The following is a 26,153-nucleotide window of genomic DNA, read 5'->3' on the forward strand; positions in this document are numbered from 1 at the left end:
AAGAATTACAATTGGTTAATATGTCTCTGGTCTCTTAGGTCTCTTCTAATTTATAAATGTGTGTGTGTGTGTGTGTGTGTGTGTGTGTGTGTGTGTCCCTTACAATATCTCTTTTGAAGAAACCAGGCCATTTGTCCTGTATGTTTTCCACAATCTGCATTTTGCAGATTGCCCCACCACAACATCATCTGCCCTCTACAAGTGGTACTTACATCTAGAAGTTTGATCCAATTCAGGTTAGAACTTTTGCAAGAATACTTACAGGCAGTGTTGTGTTCTTCCATTAGGGAGCATACAATGTCTGGTTGTCTCTCTTTTGTGCTGTTAGCAGCCACTGAGGGAATTGCCTAGATTCATCTTTTCAGTAGGAGTTGCAAATGGATGATATCTTAATTCCATCATTCCTCATTTATGAATTGGGATACTTCTATAAAGAGAAAAATTACGCTTATCAACTCATTCATTATCCTGAGGCACAGTTCATATATAACAAAGTCTAGATAAATGATTCTGTCCCTTTATTTACCAGGTTCCAAAATAACAAGTTAGTTTCCTAGTATCCTCTCTAAATGAGAGTTGTTGGGACTTTTGTTTCGTTTCAGTTATCTTCATGAACTTGTAGGGTTTTTGTTAATGTGAATAAAAGGTTAGCAAACTCATTCTCTTTCTCTATGGAAAATGACCTTGGGTTAACTTTTTAGCTCTGTTCCCCTGGAAACCCAGGAAAGGTGGAATGTCATCTATGTTACCAGGCAACATTGCTTATGGTAAAAATGACCTCTAGTTAGGAAACTACACCTGGCCTGGGAGGACTGTGAATTAACTATACACACCTAGTGGGAATCCACAGTCTGAGCTTTTTTAAATGCAATGCATCCTTGTAACTGGGCATGTCCCTTGCCAAGACCCCTGGAAGCTATTCCCATGGGATGAAATAAAACATATTGGCTCATAGGGGGAATGGGGCTTTTGAGCCAGAATAGGACTGGGTTCCCCCAGAAACAGACTATGAGACTAGAGATTTATGCACAGGAAGTTTAATGGGAAGGGCTCTTAGGAAGTGAGGGAAACAAGACTGTAAAGCGGGAAAAACTAAACTACAATGTGAATGCAACGGTGAACCCCAGCAGGACTTCCTTGGTATCTGAGATGCACTTTACAGTTGTCCCCATTTAAGCAGGGAGGATCCTTGAAAAGGGGCATAACCTTGGGCAAGGCAGTTCCCCCGTACTGAAAACAATCCCCAGCTGTGAGCAGCCCACACTCCAGGCAACTGGAGGAATGAGTATCTCAGTCTTCACAAGCACACCTGGCCAGTACACCACAGCATCACTGTGTCACTATCTCCTTCACACCTGAGCCATCACACCTGACCCTGCTCTGCTGGCACGCTGTCCTTCCTGTCCTATAGCCTCCAGCAAAGCTAAGTAAACTGGTGCTGGAGGGAACCTGTTCAGTTTTGTCAGATGTACACCTAAACCCGTCTATCTTACACATTTCGTGGCCCAGACCTGGAATCACCCGTTTCTCTGAGAGCCCTGGTTCCTTTGAGTGATATTCAGAGACCACAAACTGGAAGACAACGGGGCTCATTACTACTGGGTTTCTCGGCCATTTCAGCGGCCAGAGTTAAGAAATACTTTTTTCAGATAAAATACATCACAATCTGATACTGATATTTCCAACTCAAATTCAGGACTAAAGGTTTTCTTAACTTCAGCCGTCGTCCATCTGTATGTCCTTTCTCCCACTACAAAAATTGTGATTCTCATTGACAACAACCGAATTCCTCATTTGTTTTATTGTACTACACATGCAACACTTTCAGAATAACAATACTGACTACCACTGAGAACATGACTACTGAGAGAATTTAAGATTTCTCTTTGTTTTGTTTTGTTTGTCCTTAGGGATAAACCCCACTGGGGATGTACCATCAAGTTACTGTATTTTTAAATTTTTTATTAAATTTATTGGGGTGACGTTTGTTAGTAAAAAATTATACAGGTTTCAAGTGTACATTTCTATAATACATCATCTGTATCATCATTGTGTGTTCACCACCCAGAGTCAGTTCTCCTTCCATCACCATATATTTACCCTCTTCTACCATCCCTTCTCCCCCTTCCCCTTTGGTAACCACCAAACTCTTGTCTGTCTCTATAAGTTTTTGTTTCTTTGTTTGTTTGTCTTGTTCATGTGTTCCTCTCAGTTTCATATTCCACATAGATGGAATATTACTCAGCCATAAGAAAAGATGAAATACAGCCGTTTGCGACAACATGGAGGGATCTTGAGATTCTCATACTAAGCGAAATAAGTCAGACAGAAAAAGTCGAGAACCATATGACCACTCAAATTACTGTATTTTAAGCTAACAAAATAATTTGTCTTTATATGGTTATGCTACCAACTCAATTTACAGGTTCACTTGTTTCATTTTGCTTAATTTTTAGGACTTCTCTTTTTAATTCAATTTCGTTTCATAATTATGTAAAATACTTAAGTGGCCTTAAAATCAATTCTATAAGTTAAGATATATAGTCCACTTGGCCTTATTCCTGTGCTACCTCATAAATCTAAGTTTTCGGTTTATCTTAACGTATCATAAGACAAACCAATGACTTAAGACCTTTTCTGAGATGAATGGTAGCATATTATACGCACATTGCTACATCTGGCTTTTTGCACTCAATAATATATTGTAGAAATCATTTTGAAACAGTCAACAGAAGTCTTTCACATTCTTTTACATAGTTGCATACACACCATTGTGTGGATTACTTTAGCTTATTTGATAGATACAAAAGGCCACATATTATTATATATGATTCCATGTATATGAAATGTCCAGAATAAGCAAATACATTGATAATAGAAAGTAGTTTAATGGTTGCCAGGGGCTGCAGGGAATACAAGGTGTCTTTTTGGGGTGATGAAAATTTTCTAGAATTAGATGGTGGTGATAGTTGCCCAATCTTGTGAATATACTTAAAACCATTGAATTTTTCAACTTAAGACCATTGAATTTTTCAACTTAAATGGTGAATTTAATAGTAAATGAATTACATCGCAATAAATATTTAAAAATAAAAAGACAAGAGGGAGGCTTGCACAGATCAATGATGAAAATGTATTTAAATTCAGGAGTGTTTTAAACTCTGTGCATGGAGAATAGAGAGAAACATTGATAAAAGGAAGTTTAGGAAAACACGACAGGGGAAGTATCTCCCATATATTGTTTGTGTCAGTATAAACAGGCACATTCCAGTAAGCAATTTAGTAGTATCTATCCAAAAAAATAAAGCACATGCCCTATGATCCAGGATTTTCATTTGTGGGAATCTAAAATCCATGTGTGGCTGGCACAGTTAGCACTCAGTGAATGCTCTTCCGATTATAAAGGTGATAATCATAGGGAGAGATAATAAATTATGCAATAAACTCCTACAGCCAATTCAGCTCTCACTTCTGCTTCTTTTTGGAAAAATAATAAGACAGTGTTTATACCACAGGGTGGTATGACCATGAAATTTCTGTTCTTTTAATCTTTGCAAGCTGCATAAATTGGAAAGAAAATTCTCCCCTAATATGCTCCAAGGTCATGCTAGAGATACTGCATGTATACTAAAAGAAAAGTTAAAATTTCTCATGTAGAGTTCCGACCTCTTGTAAAAAACATACATGAGATGGGAAGGGGTGGGGGGTGGTTAGGGGATAGCTTGAGCCTCGGCTAAACCCCAAGAAGCTGCAAAAAAGCCAAGAAATATTCAGGGTGACTTAATGCATGAAGCCTCATGAACATCATCAGATTTGAAATGAAAAACCTTGAAAACCTTTGAGAAATTTGAAAAAAGAAAAAAGAAAAGAAAATCATCAATGCAGCAACTGACAAACTCAATGACTACTGAAAGAAGTGCCTAAGTGAACCAATATCTTTTTTTCTTTAATTCTTTCTCCAAATGGTGATGGCCTTAAATGTGGCATTGCTATTATTTGTAAATGCTGTGCTTTGCTTATCAAATAAAGAGTTCTATGAACGCAGAAAAAGCCCAAGGAGACGAACATCATGTCAGCCTACTTTTCAATTAATCATATCCAGGCCTTGAGGCCTATAAAGACATAGCCTCAAGTCAACTCGCCCAAGTTGCAGGGAAAGCAGAGAGAAATAGCTTCTGAAGTCCACCCCATAACTCAAAAAGTGACAGGTGACAGCTAACCCTTCAGGATGCTCATTGCCTTACCGTTCCTTGGAGCTGGTCCTAAGGAAGCATGGTGTGCCCCCCAGCGCACCTGCCACTAGCCCCCAGAGCTCACCCTCCCAGATATGGGATAGAGATATGCTGGGGAGACAGGGATTGTGACATAAGCAAATGGCCTCAGGCCCATATATGTAAATGCCAGCCCATGAACTTCCTAGTAGGGACACTGCCTGCGAAGGCCTCATAACAGCCAACCTCTTGCAACCTCCAAGCTGACGGCCCCGTCGCGGGGAAGAGGAACCCCTCCGCAGGAGAACTAACAGCAGGATTCTGGTGGAAGAGGGCAGGTGACCGTCATGACCGAGCCATGGAGACTGCCATGTGTGTCTGCTCTCCGTGTTGCACGTGGCAGAGATGCTGCCCACGGCTGTGCTCCTGTCTGTGCTGCAAGTTCCTGTTCACGTCGGAGCGGAACTGCACCTGCTTTCCCTGCCCTTACAAAGATGAGCGCAACTGCCAGTTCTGCCACTGCACCTGCTCCGAGAACCCCAACTGCCACTGGTGCTGCTGCTCGTGGGCCAATGACCCGAACTGCAAGTGCTGCTGCACGACCAGCAGCAACATCAAGTGCTACTACTACGAGAGCCGCTGCTGCCGCAATGCCACCATCACCTTCCAAAGGGGCCGCCTGAGGAGCATCAGTACCTCGTAAGTGCCGGGCCCCGAGGTGGGCCACACTGGCTCAGGAACACGGGGGGCTCCCTGCCAGCGGTGTGAATGAGCGCTGTGCTCTCCTGAGCCTCAGCTCTCCCTGGTACAAAACAGCCATAGCCAATGCTCAGCGCTTAAGCAACTTCCCTGGCATTGCCGGCATGGCCCCATGGCACCCTCCGCCCAGACCCACCCCACAAATGAGGATGCCTCAGAGAAGTTAAGTGGCCCAGGATCAGACAGACAGTCAGAAGCACCCAGGATTTGAACCCAGAGTCTGTGTGTTCTTAACTTTAAAAGGCTCTACTGCAAAACAGAGAGGAAAATCCCTGCCTTGATTCAGTGGCATGAGAAGTAATGCATATACTATGTGATTTAAAAAATATAAATTGCTCTTCCTCCTCTGAACATTTGATACCTGCGACACTTACTGGACAAGCAATCACTTCCATGGGCCACTTTTGACCCCTATGGCCTACAGAAGGCCCCCAGAGAGCTGTGTACTCCTGCCAGCCTTCTCTTTGTTCCTATCCAGAGGTCATGGCACTGAGGGTTTCAGCCACTCTTTGGGAGCATTCACCCTCTGCGTCAGGCATCAAATATCCTCTTCCTGCTCTGATCAAACCCGTCTTTCTATGTCACACATGAGAGGAGTCTGGAGTATGAGAGGCAGCCTCCTTAGAGGAGGACAGATCAAAGCTCAGTACTATGACAGGAGTTGGAGGCAGGTTTGAAGCCTCTCAGGATCAGAAAAGCAATTCTGTGAGCAAAGGCTAGTGAGTTCAGGTGAAGAATATGACCAAGCCATTTTGCAGTTCAGCACTTAGTAGATGCTTCATAACTGTTACTCTCCGCTCAGGGACCTCTCGTGGTCCTTGCGTGAACAGAGAACCCAGCAGTTCTGGACGCAGGCCCAGCAGTTCTGAGGTGTGGAAAGTCGCGTCCACACTCCCCTTGACTGCCCCATTTCCTGTGCATCCGCCAGGAGACTCACTGAGCCCATTTTAACACTTTGTATGTGGGCATTTTCCCACCAAATCGCGTCGTAACGCGGGGCTTGTTTGACATTTTCTCGCCAAAATTAGACTTTCCGTAAAATATTCTTATCTTTTGATCTATTTGATATTTTTCTATGAAACGTTCAGTGTTTTAGTTTAAAAAGAGGTCTCTATTTATTTACTTTGCAAAATTTTTGCCAGTTCCAACTAGAGACGATATGACGAGTTTACTCATTTCCCACAAACAATGTTAACGGAGGACAGATGACATTGGTGCTTTGGGAAGATGCCTTAAGGCAGTAGCTCCCACACTTTGATTTGCATTGAAATCACCTGGGGATCCTTAAAAAGTACTGATAGCTGGCCCCCACCCCCAGACATTCTGATTTTATTGGTCTGGGATATAACCTGGGCATCAGAATTGTAAAAGCTTCCACCCCCCAACCCCAGTGATTCTAAAATGCAGAATGGCTTGCCAGGGGGCATGGAGGGAAGTCGAGAGACTTGCCAGGTGATACAATGAGAACCTAGATACAAGGAGAACAGGCCTGGATATGGGAGAGGGAGAAAGCCATACAGAGGAGCAGAGGCCAGATATCTGAGCAAGAAGGCAAGGCCGCTGGGCTAGGTGATGATTCTGGCATGGAACCACGGCCACTGAATGCCCAAGTCTAAGCCTGAGGCTTGGAAAAAGTGGTCAGTGATGCTCTTGCAAGTGTCAGGAGGTTGGTCCTGGGGGCCCTGAGGCTTATCTTCCAGATGACTTTTCTCCTGGTTTCTGAACTACTGCCTGCCCTGTTCCCCGGTAATACTTCCCACTCAGCACCTTGCTCATCCTGCCTGACTCTGGTCTCATTCACCCCTCTCTGCCTTACTCATCTCTTTTTCTCACTTCCTTTTTCACCTTCACCCCAGCTCCCTGGGCCATTAACACCTGTCTCTTAGCTCTGCCCTCTCTTTCTCTTCCTCTAATACCACCTTCCCGCCCTTCTTCTGATTTCTCATATTGTCTCCCTTCACGTTACACCGTGATCCTGAGAGCCCTACCTTATCAAACTAGAAAGGTCCATCCAGTACCACATGTACAGTGGGCTTGTACCTCCCAGCAGGCAGAGAGGGAACCAGGCTGAGAACATTGTGGGTGGCAGGCCTGGAGCCCAGCATCCAAATCCTACGGGATGAGCTTTCCAGGTGCCTGAGTCTCCACAAGGGGCACGCTCTGCTCCAGCACACTTGGGAAGCATCTCTGACTGTCCGAGCTCTGAGACACAGGTCCCTGACCAAGGGAATGGGGAAGGAGACAGGGGCACATAGGGACCACAAGAAGACAAAACCAGAAGCGAACACAGCCACAATGTCAAGATCAATCCAAACATTGCTCGTCTGAACAGAGGCAAAGAGACAGGAAGAGTCACAACGGTGTGTATGTTGACACCTCCATCCCCACAGCTAATTCATTTATTTTCATAAATGCTTTTGTCCCAATTGTAGCTTCTTGGAACATGCACTTAAGTTTTACAAGTGTGCTTTTGCTTTGTCCATAGTTCTTACGACACATGAAAGCAGCCTCAGATGTCAGACAAAGCACACGTATACACCCCCACAAACAGTGCGAGCACACACTTTTCATGCTTTTGACCACTGCTTTTCCTCTACTGTGGACATCAGCTGGCTAATAGTAGAGGGTAGTAATCACAGTGGCCACATCGATGGGATGCTTACCAGGTGCCAGCAGTTAAGGACTTAGCTTGGATTATCTCATGCAGACTTTGTAAAATTCTTGGGAAAGGAGTATTGTGAGCCCAGATTTATTGATGAGGAAACTAAGAATGAAAGAGGTTAAGAAACTCATCTCAAAGGTGCAACTCTACAGTGGTGCGTTCCATCACGTGCAATCTGCCCTTAACTCTTACTGGTCTGGTGGTGAGACTCATAGGTTTTAGGCTTGGCTCAGGGACTGACCTCCTGGTGTCCCATCCTCTTCTCTGGTCCATCCTACACTAATAATAATGATGTCAATGCCCTCCAGGCAAAACCCACCAGGAACACACTGATAGTTGGATGAGACTGGATCTATTGCCTCATTGCAACAACTGAGAACATACGCCAGGGTTAAGTGTGAGGTGTCTCGGTAAGAAGGCGTCAATAGGTTATTATAGGATTTAGGCTCATGTCAGGGGAGGACGTGGGGAAAAGCTTCCTGTTGGGTATCTTAATAAATCTTGTCTAGAAGGTGGGAACAGAGGGAGGCTAATGCTGCAATTGGTGAAAAAGAAGCAGTCCCTCCCAATAACCAGGAGAGGGGCTGTTTGGTCATTCGTGTGGTTTGAACAATGTTCTTGCTTTTGTCTGAGTTCAGAGATAATAAAGTGGTCTTGTTTCTGCTTTGCTCCATCCTAGTCACAGAATGGCCTTGTTTGCTGTTCGTGTTCTATGATATTACTGTGGCCAGCAGCACCCCCAAGGCCCAGCTGATAGCACCAGGCCACTCTCGGCTGCTTTTCTCTTGCTCAAAGAGAAGCAGTTGTACAGCTCAGACTGGGTTCCAGGGACTGCTCTAAGGCCTTGCAGGTATTAAAGTCACTTGTGAGCCTCTCAAGAAGCTCTCCAATGTGGGTAGTAATTTTATAATGAGGAAACAGGCAGAGAGAGGTTAATTAATTTACCTGAGGTCACCCAGCTAAAAGATAGAGGAGACAGGTTTAGAACCCAGGCGCCCTGGCACCGAGCCCACGCTCCTTCACCATCACATGCGACCGCCTCTCAGTGGCCCTACGCTTCCTTCCGAGGCTGAGAAATGGAGCGAGCTCTGGAGCCTGTGTTCTGAAGCCCTCCCTGTGTTTGTGTCTCCTTTCAGCTCCAAGACCGCCCTGCGCATCGGGGGGAGCAGCGACACCCAGGTGGGTGAGGTGAAGACAATGGCAGCGAGCAGCCACCTCGTGGACCACCTCTTGTGCCCCATGTGCAGCCGGCTGCGCCTGCACTCGTTCATGCTGCCCTGCAACCACAGCCTGTGCGAGAGGTGCCTGCGGCAGCTGCAAAAGCACGCCGAGGTCACCGAGAATTTCTTCATCCTCATCTGCCCGGTGTGTGACCGCTCGCACTGCATGCCTTACAGCCACAAGATGCAGCTGCCGGAGAACTACCTGCGCGGGCGCCTCACCAAGCGCTACATGCAGGAGCGCGGCTACCTGAAGTGGCGCTTCGACCGCTCCTCGGGGCCCATCCACTGCCAGGTCTGCCGCAACCGGCGCATCGCCTACAAGCGCTGCATCACCTGCCGCCTCAACCTGTGCAACGACTGCCTCAAGACCTTCCACTCCGACGTAACCATGCAGGACCACGTCTTCGTGGACACCAGCACCGAGGACCAAGACGAGAAAGTCTGCATTCAGCACCCGACCAGCCGCATCACCGAGTACTGCCGCAACGACAACCAGTTGCTCTGTACCTTCTGCAAGACCTCGTTCCACAACGGCCACGACACCATCAGCCTCATCGACGCCAGCTCCGAGAGGGCCGCCGCACTCTTCAGCGCCATCGCCAAGTTCAAAGCAGGTCCTGGTCCCCTTCTCTCCCCTCCAGAATAACTCCCAGTTCAGGAACTGATGGGGCAGGTGGCGAGGGTCCTTCTGGGTAGTGAGAGCCTTACCTCCACCTGGTGGAGCTACAGTGGAAGTGCTGGGCAGCCCTGAGCCCTTAGGCTACAAATCACTGGCCTGGTGTCCACACCTGGCAACTGCTATCAGCCACTTCACCTCCCTGTGCCTTGGTTTTCTCATCTATAAAATGGGGATAATAGTAGTAACTCTCTCCTTGGGTGACTGTGAGGATTAAATGAGTTAGTCTGTGAGAAGCATGCAAAAAAACTACCTGGCACATCAGGAGTCCATCAAGATTCTATCATCTTAGTCATAATCTTCAGGACCTTGGGCCTCGTTTTCCCTTTTGGAAAATGGAGAGTTTGATCCGATAGGATCTTGAAGTTGGGTGAGCCTTTCGAAAGTGTTCTGTCACTAAAGTGGGATTTCTCCAGTACTTACCCAATTTTTTTTTTTTTGGGGGGGGGAGAATTAAGTCCTTATTGAGAATTACGTCAATTTAAAATTTTCCCCAACAGATTTTCCCCAAAACTTGCAAACAGCAAAGTAAATGAATGCGTGGTAAGCACATAATAACAGGACAACTCAGAAATAGCCAATAGTGTTCTGATCAACAGCTTGTTTTACCTCTGCATGACTGCTCATGGTTATTTTATATTGGCTACATATAATAGTTTTAGTTTCGATCAGGGAAATTGACCCTCGTTCCCATGAATCCTAGTACAACAATATTTATGGGGTTTGGCAAAGAGCCTCATCATTTCTGGGTGTGCAGCCCCCTGATGAAACCTGAGGATCTCAGGGATCCTTTCGGGGCCCTTTGCCCTAAAAATAGCTCCCTTGTTAGAGGCCTACTTTACCCAGGCCTCCTAGAAGAATTATGTCTACTCTTCTCAACACTATAGTACAGGCATTAAAATTCCCTCCATGGATAAGACAAGGAGGGTTCCAAGAAGTAATTGGCACAAGACAGCCAGTAAAAGACAGACCCACTGTATCTGATTCCAACACCCACAATATTCATGTAATAACCTACTCTGTGCTAAACAGCGACCAGATTCTAAAGACAGATTGTAAAACACCAGCAACCACCACCACTACCACCACCTCTGGTCTATTTCCTTAAGGAATAGTCTATAGTCAAGTGACAAAATGCAGCAGATCAATCCAGCCCTTTCCCTTTGTCAGATTTTGCAGTGTCCCTGGTGTAAACACGCCTGAAAATAGGAGAGGGAAGCCGTTTTCCTCTGAGCTGCACAGAAAGGTCCCATTAGACAGAGGTGGGTCTGAGATGAACTTTGCTAAGTACGTCTCCCAGTACCGCTCACCAGCATGAATATTTCAGGAATGCCTTGATTTCTCCATTGCCCCATACCTGGAAACATTGTTTGCCAAGTGACATTTATTCAGTTTTGCAACCATCACCAGGGAACCTTTTATATGAAAGAAACCCTACAGGAGCCACGTTGCAAGCAAATAGGTGGCCCCTTTGGTACCTAGAGGGTTTTCTCAAGGTGGGACTCACTGGCTGGGCAAGCTGGATTCTCTGGGGCTCAGCATGCACAAGGGGCTCTGCTACCTGCTGTGACCCCTGCACAACCGTAAGAAGCCTGGGCATTTAGCACAGGAGAAACCTACGATAGTTTCCTCAGAGCCCACGACACCTAAACATCAGACCCGGAAGTCCAAGTCACGGTACGGGCACACCAGTACAAACGCCAGAGAGCCCCACAGTTGCGAAGGGGGCAGGAGCCACCGGCATGGCTTATCCATTCAGATATAGGTCAAGAATTTAGCCTGTCCATATTTACTAAGGGAGCAAAAAAAGAAAAATTTAACCAGGGTTCAAACTCGCTCTTAAGAATTCAATTCACTTTCTGCATTTTAAACAGATTGCCAAGTAACTCAAAAGCTTGTGATCTGAGAACACAATTTGAGACACTCTGGGCCCTGGAGAGAAGATCTGGTTTATGTTACGTGTTCAGCGCTGTGGTGTCAACCCCAGCTGTGCACTGCACTGCCTGGAGAGCTTTCTAACTAGGCCCAGAAGCAGTGGTGTCACCTGGCAGCTTGGCAGACATGAAGAACCTCAGGCCCCACCCCATCCCGACTCCATGGGAATCTTCATTTTAACAAGATCCCAGAAGATTCCCTGGATGAGTGCTAAACCTAGCTGCAAACTGCCTCACCTGAATTCCTGAGCTCCAACTCAGGCCAATTCAGAATCTAAGCAGGCGAGGCCAACAGAAGAGTGTTTTTTAAAGTTTCCCAGAGGATTCTGGTGCTCACAGAGGGCTGAGAACCACAGCAGAGCAATTAAGAACATAGGCTTTGGAGTCAGACAATTAGAATTAGAGACAGATCCTGGTTTCTCCCATTTACTTGCTGTGTGACACTGGACAGTCACTTAACCTCTCTGACCCTTAGTTTCCTCATCTATAAATAAGAACAATATCTTCCTTATAGAAAGATATGTTTCATATATGGGCATGATCCATAATATGTATAATGTATGAATCTGGTCTGTAATAAATGTTTCATAAATAATAGCTACTTTTAAGTATATTGCCTGAAAGGGACCTTGATTTGACTTTGCTCTAAGACCAGCTCTTGCAAAGATATTGTATTTGTAAGGGGTAGGGAGTGCTTCTGGCCTCTTCTGTCTTTTCTCTTCTCCTGGGGCTGCCTATTTCCCCTCACCTAAGAAACTTTTATCCTGACTATCAGGACTTTGCTCTACTGAAGCTTAACTAACCCCTAATAATGCAAAACATTTCCTATCCAAGTATCTTTGACAATGAGTAACTACTGAGTAGTCAAAGAATCTAAAGCATAAAGTGGAATTTCAGCTGCTATAGGTCACAGCAGCGCTTGCATTTGGGGAGGGCAGGGGGCCCTTCTCAGTACCACTGCAACCACACCCTAATAGTTGCCTGTTCAGCCCCCAACTGCATCACTTCCTTATCCCCTCTGAGCCAGTGTAAGGGAGGAGGTGGGGAAAGGAAATGGGGGCTTCAGAAAGTAGGCCAGAGAGTGACACTGCTGATAGTTACCCCAAAGATGTTAGAAAATGGGACAAAATGGCATTCACTCAATAAACAAACACCTTTCAATCACCTCTGCACACGCAGGTCACAGAGGTTACCAACACACCGTGGACTCTGTTCTTACGACAGAATGCTAGGGTTTCTCTTACTCAAATGCTCATCATTGTTACAACGACCACCACCCACAGAGGTCCAGCTTACTGTGGACCCAGGTCTATGTTAAAAACCAAGTACAATACAGACTTGGTTACCCCAACTCCTGAGTAAAATTTGGTGAGGACAGCAGCCCATCAATTCACTGCACAGTTGGCCTTTCCTGAGGAGGAACTTACTTTAGAATAGGCCACAGAAGGCTGCCGTGTTTTCAGATTGCTGCCTACTGCCTACATCCCCATAAAGCCAACAAAGATGCCCATTTCTCAGATAGAGACGTGCTACATGCTCCCCCATCACAGTGTCCTCTGCGCTGCAGTATCGTGGGATGTATGAGTGTTCTGAGCATCAGTACCCTCTCATATTCATCTCTGTATCCCTACCGCCTAGAAAGGCATGTGTCGTGGAACAGGTAGGTGTCCAGTCAGTGTTTACTGAATGACTGAGTGAACTTAAATCCAAATACCATGTGAGAAGATGCAGGACTAATTGGGTTCTCCTTGAAGTGTAACAGCAGACCTGTTATTGAAAGGAAGTAGGAGAAAAGACAAGAGGGGGGGGGGCCCAGCTGAACCTGAAAGAGTAGAGTCCCCCAGCTGAGAACAGGGGGCGTGAAAGAGTAGCCACAGTGAAGGAAAACAGTGCTGATTTGCCACTGTTGGTGAGGGCTGGGTTTTTGGTGAATGAGGCATGGCAACATTTAGAAGTAATTTCATCAGAAATTTAGTTCTTTCTCCTACCCCTGCAAAGCTTCGTTTTCACAAAGCTTTGTGACATCACATTGTGACGTCACATCTTCTCAAGTGCAATTTGCTGACAAGTGAAGTCTGGTGAAAACAATATCAAGGGTGGCCTTGAACTTTCAACTTCAGACCCAAGGCCACAAGGATTACTGTTATATAAGATAGAAGTATGCCAGGGAAGGATGGCTGTTGTATCTGAGGGAAGTATTACAGAAGGAGGAAGAGAGGGGTGCACTGAGGGAGGCCAGCGCCTTTCATGAACCGCTTTAGGAAATGCATTCTAGCCTGTTGCAGCCCAGCTACAAGTGCCTTTCCTCCCTCTCCACCCACTTCCTTGGCATCCAAGATAATTTGCTCCAGTTTACTACTGCCTTTCACGTATCGGAAGATGAAACTGTTAACTGAAGTAACTAACTTGGTTGTTTTGCAGTCCGATATGAAATTGATAACGACCTAATGGAATTCAACATTTTAAAGAACAGCTTTAAAGCTGACAAGGAGGTAAAGCGAAAAGAGATCAGAAATGGGTTTCTCAAGCTGCGTAGCATCCTACAGGAAAAAGAGAAATTGATCATGGAACAGATAGAGAACCTAGAAGTGTCCAGGCAGAAGGAGATTGAAAAATACGTGTACGTCACATCCACGAAAGTGAACGAAATGGACGGCCTGATTGCCTACTCCAAGGAGGCACTGAAGGAGACAGGCCAGGTGGCGTTCCTGCAGTCTGCCAAGATTCTGGTGGAACAGATCGAGGATGGCATCCAGAGCACCTACAGGCCCGACCCACAGCTCCGGCTACACTCCTTGCACTGCATGCCCTTGGACTTCGCAGAGCTCTCCAGTGCCATCCATGAGCTCTTCCCCACAGGACCCAAGAAGGTCTGCTCCTCAGAGGACTCCTTGCCTGGCCCCTATCCCATGCACCCAGAAATGATGACTGCCAGAAAGGTCACTTTCAGCACCCACAGCTTCGGCAACCATGAGGTGTACCAGCGAAGCTCCTCCTTGTTTTCCTTCAATACCACCGGCAGCGAGAAGGCCAAGATGGGCCTAGAGGCCTGTGGGCGAGCCCAATCGGCCACACCTGCCAAACCCACAGACGGCCTCTACACCTACTGGAGCACAGGGGCAGAAAGCCAACCGGTGAAGAACAGCAGCAGCTTCCACAACTGGTACTCATTCAACGATGGCTCTGTGAAGACTCCAGGCCCAATCGTTATCTACCAGACTCTGGTGTATCCCAGAGCTGCCAAGGTAAGAAAGGCCCTGGGTCCCGCGGGTAGGTGGGAAGGTGTGGGCTATGGAATGGAGGTGGGTAGTCAGGAAAGGTTGCATTTATGGCTTTGACCTGTAGGCTCTGGTCACTCAGATTTGCTCCTTTGCTCTTTGTGGTCAGCCCATTCAAAAGGAAGAAATTCTTGCCATCTTAAGTAGCCCAAGATTGGCTTAAAGCAAATAATGTATTTAACTCATAGGCAAAAATACATCTGAAATTAACCTCACTTCAAAGGTAGCTTCTCTAAAAGAGAACCCAATTTGGGAACCAAAGTAATTTTAAGAGACGGCTTGGAAAGTGTAATATTATTTCCCAAGAAGAAAGCCTGGAGTAGGAGAGAGAGCACAGAAATTGGAATTAGAAATGCAGGTTCCATTATCTGTGGACTATGATTCCTCTAAATTGCTACCTTTCCTAAAGAGAGTATCCAGAGTCTTCATAATTTAGAAAGAGTGGAAGGATAATCCCCAGTGGAACTCCAATTCTTGTCTCCTGAGATTTAACTCTCTGCGGGGGAGGGGGCTGAACCTGTCACAGATCTCTACCTGCCAACACCTGGCTTCAAGGGACGTGACTCCTCCTCACCCTCTCGGCCTAACACAGACAAATAGCTTTTCCCTTAACATTCCTTTCAAATCCAACTAACCCTAAATTGAGCTCTTAATAGAATACTTTATTCAAATTCAGGGAGAAGAAAGATTAACACGCAACTAGATATTCTATTAAAGCATATCTTGCCTCCTCTTGGGGTTCCCTAAGGGGACATCTCCCAGGCCAGCTACGACCTGCTTCCATGTGGCAGAGCCCATCTTTTGCCCCCATAACCTGAGAATACCCCCAAACACGTTTAGCATCCTTGAAGTCTAACCCAGGAGTGCTCAAATGTGCACCTGGGGATCTCGTTTGGCTGCAGGTTTTGTTTTAATGGGTCTCAGTGGGATGTAAGATTCTGTTTCTAACTAACTTCCAGGTATTGCCACTGCTGCCTGTCTGCGATACACACTTCAGTATCAAGAGTCTGGAAACAAGGAAATGAAAGCCAGACACTGACCAAGCTTTACTTTTCCATTCTCCTGGGACGTAGTCTGTTTGGGCGTCTATGGCTGACACCAAGAATTACCTTATGTTGCAACATAGAACATGCCCTCCCATGGGCCATTAGATGCAGCAAAGTATCTGTGCCCTTCACATGAGGCACCCACAACTGAGCAGCTGAACCTACATTTCCAAATGACACTAGATCAACAAAGCCTGTGGTATATGTGACGATAGCTCAGGGGTGGCATTAGGTCTCATCTCCATGCAACGTAGACCTTTCGGGAGGCTGGCAGGATCTCGCTCTAGAGGGGAAGGACTGGGGTGTCAGCTCTTCACTTGGGCTTGGAGAACAGTCACCCTATGCCTCCAATGAGTGGCCCCTGGTAGAGCTCCAGCAAAAAGCCTACACAGGAAAACCTAGTCAAGTCACTGACTGTCAAGAGAGGACACCTAAACTTACTTCCAGACAGTGGTATTTGATGTAAAATAGCCTTGGTCCCTATTATGGGATCATGGAATGGCACTCACACAGAAATCATAGCATTCAGTAATGCAGAAGATGAAATCTGTGTTGACATCAAGTGACAGTTGACTAAGAGTCCCTTGTAGGCTTTTGGCATACAAAATATTCTTATAGTTGGAATTATACCTTGTCTGTATGTAGCTTAATAATCCTAAAGAGTTTTTTTTTTAAATAAAAACTCAATTTTATTTCTAGAAATCTCACCCAAGGAAATGATGAAAACTTCAGATAAAGATTCATACCCAAAAGTGTTCATTGTACCTTTATTTATTAAAGTATAATTAGAAACAACCTATATGTACAACTATAAAAGGAGTAAATCATTTATGGGGCAGTTATTAAAATGGTACTTTACTGAATTTTTAATGCTATAGGGAAATGTACAATACATAATAAGTAAAAGAAAGCAGGAATCAAAGCAATATAATCCAAGTTACTATATGCGCTCTTGTGTATTCCAAAATTGGAAAGAAATTATAATAAATTATTAACTGAATTGTGGGATTGTAAGTGATGGTTATCATCTTCCCTTATCCCACACTTTATCTGTATTTCCCAAGTATTTTACAGCAAGAATGTTCGTTTTGATAATCAGAAAAAAAATTAATATTTATTAAGTTATAGAAATAAAAAGTTTTAAAAGTAAATATATAAAAATTATAATTATACAAATTCATAAAAATTTGAAAATTTATATATAAGAATTATAAATTAATTGTATAAACATAATAACGTTTCAATTTATCAAAATTTAAATTAAGCATGCAATATCTATTTAAAATACAATTATGCAATATTTATATGTCAGATACAATCTGCCAATTGATACTTGTTCATATACCTCTTCCCAAGAGCTGATATTTTATGTTTTGAGTATGAACATATATATTCTCCAGTACTTGAATAAGTCATCTCATCTCTCTGGGACTCTATTTTCTTGTATATAAAATAGAGGGTTGGAATATATATACCTTTCATCTTCTAGGATTCTGTGATTCCATTGGAATTTGCTAAATGTAATTTTTCTGAGCCTCAACTGTAAACTAGGATAATAAAATCTCCCCCCCACCTACGTGTGTTGTAAGGACTAAATGAGGCAGGCATGTCTGACACAGAATCTGATGCATACTAGGTGTTTAATACGTGGCTGCGCCTCTGGTTAGTGGTGTCAGGGGGACAGTGGTCACCTCCATGATGACTGACAGTAACAGAATGCAGGGGAACAGTCTTCTGTTCTTGAAACGCAGTACAAGCATCCCGTCAGGCCCCATCGCACAGTCTTTCAAGACTGTCGCACAAGGGCTAATTCAAAGTCCTCAGCAGCTAGAGGGGATGGGTTCAGCTCCATCTCACCCCGCAGATAGTCAACGGCACAAATCTTTATGGGAAAGAGAGCTGAGAGGTGTGTAGTAGGACCACACCCACTTGTTCATTTTGTCACAGGTTTACTGGACATGCCCAACAGAAGACGTGGATGCTTTCGAGATGGAATTCTATGAACTCATTACTTCCCCTCCTAACAATGTGCGGACAGAGCTCTGTGGACAAATTCGGGACATAATGCAGCAGAGCCTGGAGCTGCACAACCTGACACCCAACACTGAGTATCTGTTTAAAGTCAGAGCCATCAACGATAGTGGTCCTGGGCAATGGAGTGACATCTGCAAGGTACCGTGCACGTTATTTCTCAGACGGATTTTGTTTTATAAGCTCTGGAGGCAGGTCTGTTAGAATGATCCTGAGATCACACAACCCACCCTGTGAGTCCATCCCGATTGCTGGCTCTGGGGGTCATGTTCTGCTTCAGGAGCCCAGGACCCACATGCACTCCCTCCCCCTCCCCCAGAGGTCAGACACGTAAGAAGCAAGTGGGATGAGAATGTCAGCCTGGCTGCTCCTCCTGCTGTGTACCTGAGCCAATCACCCTGTCAGTCAGTTGTCCCAAGAGCCCTTCTTGGTGACACTCTTCTCTCCAGAGCCTGGAACACCCACAGCTGCTACCACGTTTTGCAGCATGTTCTTTTGACCATGGATTTTTCCTTTAAGCTAATTCCATCTGCCTTCTCATTTTTAAAAAATTCCTCAAAAATGCCCTGCCCCTGAAGAGCACTCAGTGCTGTTTTTAATTATTTTTTCAATGTATCTTCTGTCATTTTTAGATGCTAGAGCCAGGGATGGGGGTGGAAGGCTGAAGTATGTCGGCTTTCTTAAGGAGGTGTTTTGTCCTCCCTCTTAAACTCTAACTCTTTCAGAACAGAATTCATGTCTAATTCCTCTTGCTTTCTCCCACAATGCTTACCACAGCACTGTGCATATAGCAGATCTTCATGGTTATTCAATGAATACATGAGTGAAAATGTGACCAAACAAATGAATGTATGAATGAATGTCTAAATTAAAGAGTGAAGAAATAAATTGATAAACAAAATTAATAATTACAAAGTACCAGATGATGCCTGAAAGCTCTTAAGTGTTTTATACAATCAGTCAAGAATAACATTCCCCCTGAAATTGTGTTTATGCGATTAATTTGCACTCCCTGTATGGGAAGGAAACTCATTGCAGTCCCTTTGCTTTTTAACACAATTTCTAAATGAGCAGAGCGCTAATTAATGAGGTTTTCTGGAAGCTTCATTTTTATCAGAGTCGCAGAGCTGCAATATAGATTTTTCCTTCAGAAGTAATTCTTCCTCCCTTTCTGTGAATATATTAGCATTCCAGGGGAATCACTGGTTTCCGTAACGTTTGTCAGGATTTGCATAAGTAAAGACTTCAATTGCAAATGAAAATAAGATGGTGTGTTTAAATGACATTTATAAAGCTTCATAAAAGTAATGACTTCAGCTCTTTCCTATAAAATCGAAATATTTTTCCTTTGGCATCAGTTTTGTGCAGGTAGTCCTGAAAGGTTTCATTTAAAATGATGTAATGAGGCAACAGAATCATTTCTGATCCAAAATGCAATATTTCTATCATATGTACTTTCGTAAAGGAAGTGAAATAACACCTTTTGTATTTGATTTTCATAGTCTGCGGCTTGTTGATTTTTTTAAGGGATCTTATTTGAAGCATCATACATGAAGCGTGAAAATGAACTTTAACATGTTTTAAAGGTCTCGCTTATCCAAGGCTACGTCTGTGTAAGACACTGTATATTCATTATCACTGGTCATCCCCCCATTCAAAAGGTGGGGAGTCATGGCCTCCATTTTACAGATGAGGAAAGTGAGGCTCAGAGAAACAAGCCTCATGTCTGGCCTCATGTAACTCAAAGGAGTTGAGTGGGAAGCTAGGTCTTATGGAAGGCAGGAGCTCTTTGTCCCCCTGCCCCGTCTTCAGATGCAGGGTGGGCTCAGCCCTGGGCACCTGGCACCTCACTCTGGGAGAACGCTGTCAAAGCCGACATCAGTAAGCGCCAGTTGGTTTTTTGAGGGGCAAGATCCGACATTGGAAAGAACACTGGCCTTGGGCTGGTGTCCCTGGGGCCGAGCCCGAAAGCCAGCAGGCTCCAAGCTCTGTGACGACAGACAGCATGTTGGCCTGACTCACCCCGTTTGGTCCACAGTCCCCAGCTGACAGCCTCTAACATCCAAGACCCTAATTGGTATTTTTAAAAGATTGGAAAAATGTGTTTTCAGGCAAGTCATGTTCACTTTGGCCTGAGTTTCTCCCCCCACTCTTCTCTCGTCCTCAATGTACCTGCCGACCACCATTCCCATTTCTGAAGAAAGCCTCCTTACTTTGTCGCCATCTGACTTCCAATCTCAGCTAACTTCCAGGAAGTCTTCCTATGACATATCCCATTTGCCATCTGTGCACTGGTTTCCTATTGCTGCTGTAATAAATTCGTGGCCTAAGCAAAACAAATGTACTTATCACCTGACAATTCTAGCGATCAGAAATCCAAAATGGGTCTCTCTGGGTAAAATCAAGGTGTCAGCGGGGCTGTGCTCCTTCTGGAGGCTTTCAGAAAACACTCTTTTCCTTGCCTTTTCCAGCTTCTAGCAGTTGCCCACAGTCCTTGGCTCATGGCCCTTTCCTCCAGTTTCAAAGCCAGCAATGTTAGGCTGAGTCCTTCTCACGCTGCCATCTCTTGGATCTCTTCTGTCTCCCTCTTCCATTTTCAAGGATTCTTGTGATTACATTGGACCCACCGAATGATTCAGGATAATCTTCCTATCTTAAGGCCAGCTGACTAACCACCTAATTCCCCTTTGCCACGTAACATAACATATTCCCAGATGCCCAGGATTGGGACATGGACATCTTTAGGGGGCCATTATTCTGCCTATCACAATCTACAAATCCAGTATTCCAGGTTACATCAGATTTGGAGGTAAAAATTGAAGCCCAACAGTAGTCACAAACTGGCACTGTTCTGGGTCTTTCCCTATAGCTCTTCAGGAAATGCACCAGACCTGCCCCCACCCATCCTCTCAAATTTCTTCCGTCTGTCCTGGGGACGCCCACCATCACCCCATATGCTCAGGAAGAAGGCTTGGTGGCTACCCTGAGTCTGCAGTGCTGTTTCCTTCCAGCTCAGGCTGCAATTAGGATGGCACTCCAGCCACAGAGCAGGGTCGCCTGGCCTTCCCGGGCATCTCACTTTGGTTTCGTGAAATCCCCTTGCTGGTTTATCTTCTCTCCCTACTGCACACCCTCTGCCTAGGCTGAGATGCACATCTTAGAGGTTGGGGTTGGAGGACAATCTGAGTGACTCACACTGTTTCACACTCAGAACTGCCCCAAACCTCCCCCACACCAAAGAGTCCTTGAGCCTTCATGTAAATAGAACCCCACTGGGGTTGCCCTGCAGATGGGCTTGAAGCCTGGAGTGAGTAAAATTGAGGCTAAAGCTAGACCTGTTGTTTTTAACCTCATACACAGAAGGTTGAATTAATCAGACACCTCAGTTCAATGGGCCATTATCAACAATGGCCCTTTTCCTGTTTATGTATTTATTCCCTTTGATGAACATTCCTCCCTAGACATCCACTCTAATATGTTTTATGTGTATCTTATTGCTTTTATGTGTCTTACATGATGTGCACTGTCTCAAATGTGTTATTAACTTACACGAATAGAATTGTGTTACATATCTTAACTGTGTTTCTTACCTTGTTTCCTTAGACCCTGTGTTTTCATGATCCATTTTTGTTGCCATGCACATTCAGTCCCTTACTCCTACTGCTGCTTCATCTTTCACTATGTGCATTTGTTCACCACATTTTACCTGTCTACTCAGCCAGGATGGTCACCCCGGTGACCGCCACCAGTGCTAGAGTGGACAGCCTCTTTCATGACACCTTGTGGGTGGGATGGGGTGTGCGTTTGCTAGGGCTACCATATCAAAATGCCACAGATTGGGGGGCTTAACCAACAGAAATGTGTTGTCTCACAGTTATGGAGGCTGGAAGCCCAAGATCAAGGGGTTGGCAGGTCTGGTTTCTTCTGAGACCTCTCTCCTTGGCATGCAGACATCCGCCTTCTCCCTGTGTCCTCACGCGGCCTTTTCTCTGTGTGCGTGCACCTCTCACGTATCTCTGTGTGCCCACATTTTCTCTTCTTAGTAGGACACCACCAGCCAGAGCAGATTAGGGCCCCTATAATAAGCTCATCTCATTTTTAATCACCTCTTTAACAGCCATACCTCTAAATACTGTCATATTCTGGGCTACTGGGGGTAGGACTACAACGTACAAATTTTGGGAGGACATAATTCAGCCCTTACCAGATATATACCATGAGTGAAATTGCTGGATCTTGGAGTATGTGCCTACTTGATTTAATTGCATGCATGCACACTTCCATACCGAATACATGAGGGCTCCTATATTCTAAGTCCCACCTACATTTGGCATGATCCAACTTTCTGCTATTTTGCTAGCCCAATAGGTATAAAGCGCTATCTCTTAGTGTTTTAAATTTATTTCATATGCTTATCAGTTTTCAGGATGTCCTCTTCTGTAGATAGACTGCTAATCTCCTTTGCCCATTTTTCTACTGCATTTTTCTTTTTCTAAGTGATTTACAGATGTCCTTATACAGCCAAGATCATGGTTTTAGACATTGCTAATATATTCTCCATTCTGACATTTGTTTAAAGTGAACTTTGTTCATAGCGTTCTTCATGAAATAGCAAAAATCTTCAATTTTGATGTGATCACTGTCATCAATTATTTTTTCTTTATGGTTTGCCCTTTAGAAATTTTGTTCAAAAAGTCCTTCCATAGGCTTAGATCACAAAGATAAAATTCCACATATTCTTTCATTAGCTTTACAGTTTCACCTTTCAAACTTAGAACTTTAATCTCTCCAGAGTCTGCCTTTGTAATTAGTGCTAGGTAGGGATGTACTTTTGGGGCCAGTTTTTCCAATATCATCTCCCAAGCGATGTCTTCTCCATTAGTACACAACAAAGGTGCCACTTTGATCTTATATTAAATTGCCATGTATTTAGGGGTGTGTCTTGAGCTCTCTATTGTATCCCATTGGTCTATTTGCCTGTTCTTGTGTGACTACCACACTAGTTTTATGGTTCTTTAACCTCTATGTGCCGCTGTCTGGATGATCTGCTAAGGTAAGTCTATCCATTACCTTTCTTTCTTTTCTAAGGTTTATTTAGCTAATCATGTATTCCTTCATATAAATTTTGTAGTAAGTTAACTGAATTTCTGGGGGAAAAAAAACAATAATAATCCAAATAGAACTTGATTAGAAAGGCACTGAGTCTCTCAATGAATCTGAAGACAATTGATGTTTTTGTAGCATGTCTGAATATTTATTCAACTCATCTTCTGTGTGCTTTACGAGGGTTTTTAAGCTCTTCGCATAGAGGCAGTACATGTTCTGGGTTAAATCAGGTAATTTACAGATTTTGTTGATATTACGAATGTTATTTTACATTTGATATTTTCTCATGTATTGTTAGTTTATAATAACAACTATTGGTGTTTGTAAGTGAATCTCGAGTCCAGCAATCTCAATAAAACAAGCAGAATCGATCAACAGATGGACTCTCTTTTTATCCTGAGAGCCCATCTGTCGATTGATTCTGCTTGTTTTTCTAGGCATATGATCCTATCGTTTATAAATAATGATAGTTCTATCTCTTTCCGTACAATCCTTTCTTTTACTTTCCTTATAGCTTTGGCCAGGACCATGGGACCTACAGAAAATGGAAGCCATGCTAGTTGATCTCATTGTCTTGTTCCTGATCTTAACATTTCTCCACTGAGCTATGATGACTTTTGATTTCGTGTTTGTGGTATATAATCCGTATAAAGTTAAGGAAATTTCCTTCTACTTCTAAATTTCTGAGAGCTTATTCAACCTCATGAATTCTTTGTGTATTATTTGAGATAATTATATAATTTGTCTCCTTTAGACATTATGAAGTGAATTACATTGATTTTGTGATGTTAAACTCCACTTGCTTTCATTAAATAAACCCTATGTAATCATGATGTATTATTTTTAATATACTTGGTTTTAGTTAGCTCACTTTTTTTTTTTTTCCTTGCGTCTATGATTTCAAGTGAATTGGTCCTATCATGTTCTGCTTATACTGTTTTTATCTAGTTCTGGAATCAATATTTTACTAGCTTGATAAAATGAGCTAGGAAGCTTTTGTTCTTCTCATATTTTCTAGAACAAATCTTCCTTAAAATTTTGGTAAAATTTGGGAAGCTGTCATTTTGGGTGGGGAAGGGGATGACAACTATCATTTCACCTTCTTTACTATCTCAAGTCCTGTTCTCCGTTCCCTCTGTCCTGTTTCATCTGATCCCCTTGTTCATAGACACAACCTCAACTCCCAGTGCCCCATTCAGATGTCACACACAGTCTTTATCTCTGGAGACCCTGACTCACTTTAAGGCAGAAACAAATCCCCTATTTTTTAATGAGTTAATTCCCAACCTCTCACAACACTGTCATCCCTTCCTCATTGTCCCCTGATAGCTTTGTGTGTACGTCTTACATTATTTATATTTCCTTTATCAGGGATATCTCTATGTGCTATCTACATTGTTATCTGGCAATGGATAATCTAATGTCATGTATATGATATGAGCGTTACCTTGCATGAAGCCCTGTTTTCTCTAAAACTGAAAATAAATTTTGTAAAACTAGAGAACATAATCGTATAAGTATCTTCTCTTTTCTTTCCCTCTTCCTTTGAATACAAACATAAAATACAAAGTTAGAAGCTTTGTATATAGAAACTTTGTACTTTGTACAACCATTGCTCTTCACCATCCAAACCAAACTCCTCCCCCGTCTGTCCCACGAGTCCTGAGTCACCTAGACAGGGCCCATTGATTCAGTGGGCTGCCTCTCATCCGAGGATTTCAACCTCACGCCCTACATGCCTCTTCAGTAAATGTGTATTGTGAAGGAACAGGAATACTGCTAGAGCAGAGAGATGGAGAAACCCACCACCTTCAAGGTAAAACATGGAGATCCACGTCTAAGTTGCATTGGTGAGACTTTTAGGAGGGTCCTGATGCCTTTTTTAGGTAGCACTGACCATTTATTCACTGTGATCAAAGATAGTCTGAAGCATCAAAGAGAAACAATTGGCAGATTTACAAATTATGATTCTATTCACCTTTCATCCACTTTTCTAAGAACCTTCTCTATCATAACCAATGTTGGAATTACAGAGATGAAGGGATGTCATACCCCAATCAAGGTGCTCACAGTCTGGTAAGAGAGTCAAACACACTTGCTGAAATTTATAAATGATAACAGCTGTGACAGAAGCAATTTCCAGGGGCTGAGGGAGGACCCAGAGGGCTACTCTATGGTGATGGCCATCTATGGTCAGTGCCCTAACACTGTCATCAGCTCTCAGTCATAGGAGATGCCTTAAAGGAAGGCGAACGTGGTCTACAAAATCCCAATCCCACTACATATTAGCTGTGGGACTTCAGAAAATCTACCCTATCCTTCTGAGCCTCAGTTTCTTCATCTATACAATGGGGTTGGTGGCACCTGCCTCATGTGGTTGTCATGAGTTGTCCATGAGATGATGTATATAGTATCTGGCATGTAGGAGGGGCCCAGTTCTTGGGAGCTGCTATTTCCCTTATAGCTGGTGCCATGGCTCTCTTCTTCTGATTGCAGGTGGTCACCCCAGATGGGCATGGGAAGAACCGAGCTAAGTGGGGCCTGCTGAAGAATATCCAGTCTGCCCTCCAGAAGCGCTTCTGAGCCCTCCTTCCCCACCCGGCAGAGCATGCAGCAACCTCAGAGATGCACCACAAAATAGACTTATATATACACACACATATGTATATGTATTTTTCTCACCACATTCTTCAGTGAGGTTGCAGATGTTCCTGAGACTTCTGAGCTGTTTCATCAGGAGTCTTCTAAGAGCTAATAAAAGGATATGCCTAATGTCACGGCTTGCTGTTTGCTCATTATTATGAAACTAAGATACAAAACAGTCAACAAGTCTCTATGTCTCCATTAGCTCAAGCTTAGCCCCAGGCTCCAAATTCTGTGATGTTTTGTACATGGCATCACCAGACTGCTGAGTGGTAAAAAGGGCACTCACTCTTTGCAGTCGGTCCCCTGGGTATGCATTCTGACCTTGGTCTAACCAGCTTTCAGTGTTTGGACAAATCTCTGATTGACAGGGAGCTTGTTACCTGACCATGCAGTCCATTTCAATATTAAGCAGCCCCCATTGTTAAAGTGTTCTTCCTAATTATTGGGCCTGAACTTGCCTTCCCATAACTTGAACCCCAGAGTCCGAGGTGTGCCTCTGAGTCATAAAGACTGAGAGCACTCCCTCTCCTCCTCATGGCTTCTGGTTCGACAGTACCAGGACGACAGTAGAATGCCTGGTC

General features: G+C 44.1%; 1 protein-coding gene and 1 long non-coding RNA gene across 2 annotated transcripts in view; one reads left to right on the plus strand and one right to left on the minus strand.

Annotated features, from left to right (window-relative positions):
- LOC141567216 (uncharacterized) overlaps positions 1–26,153 on the minus strand; it is a 163,278-nt gene that overhangs the window by 72,189 nt on the left and 64,936 nt on the right. Inside the window, exon 3 of the long non-coding RNA XR_012489682.1 lies at positions 263–427. This is a non-coding gene — a long non-coding RNA (uncharacterized LOC141567216). The remainder of the gene's footprint in view (positions 1–262; positions 428–26,153) is intronic.
- Positions 4,570–25,509, plus strand: TRIM42 (tripartite motif containing 42). Its single transcript, XM_019747355.2, has 5 exons — positions 4,570–4,910; positions 8,769–9,469; positions 13,887–14,710; positions 17,737–17,961; positions 25,423–25,509. Exons 1-5 carry the CDS (start codon positions 4,570–4,572, stop codon positions 25,507–25,509), a joined length of 2,178 nt encoding a protein of 725 aa, XP_019602914.2.

Source organism: Rhinolophus sinicus, linkage group LG10, assembly GCF_036562045.2.
Source record: "Rhinolophus sinicus isolate RSC01 linkage group LG10, ASM3656204v1, whole genome shotgun sequence".
NCBI classification, from domain to species: domain Eukaryota; kingdom Metazoa; phylum Chordata; class Mammalia; order Chiroptera; family Rhinolophidae; genus Rhinolophus; species Rhinolophus sinicus.

Bases quoted from the DNA above. Each gene is read 5' to 3' on its own strand.
- TRIM42 (XM_019747355.2), top strand. From the start codon at position 4,570: ATGGAGACTGCCATGTGTGTCTGCTCTCCGTGTTGCACGTGGCAGAGA. The intron at 14,711-17,736 runs GTAAGAAAGGCC...ATTTTGTCACAG, and splicing joins TGTATCCCAGAGCTGCCAAG to GTTTACTGGACATGCCCAAC. The intron at 17,962-25,422 runs GTACCGTGCACG...TTCTGATTGCAG, and splicing joins AATGGAGTGACATCTGCAAG to GTGGTCACCCCAGATGGGCA.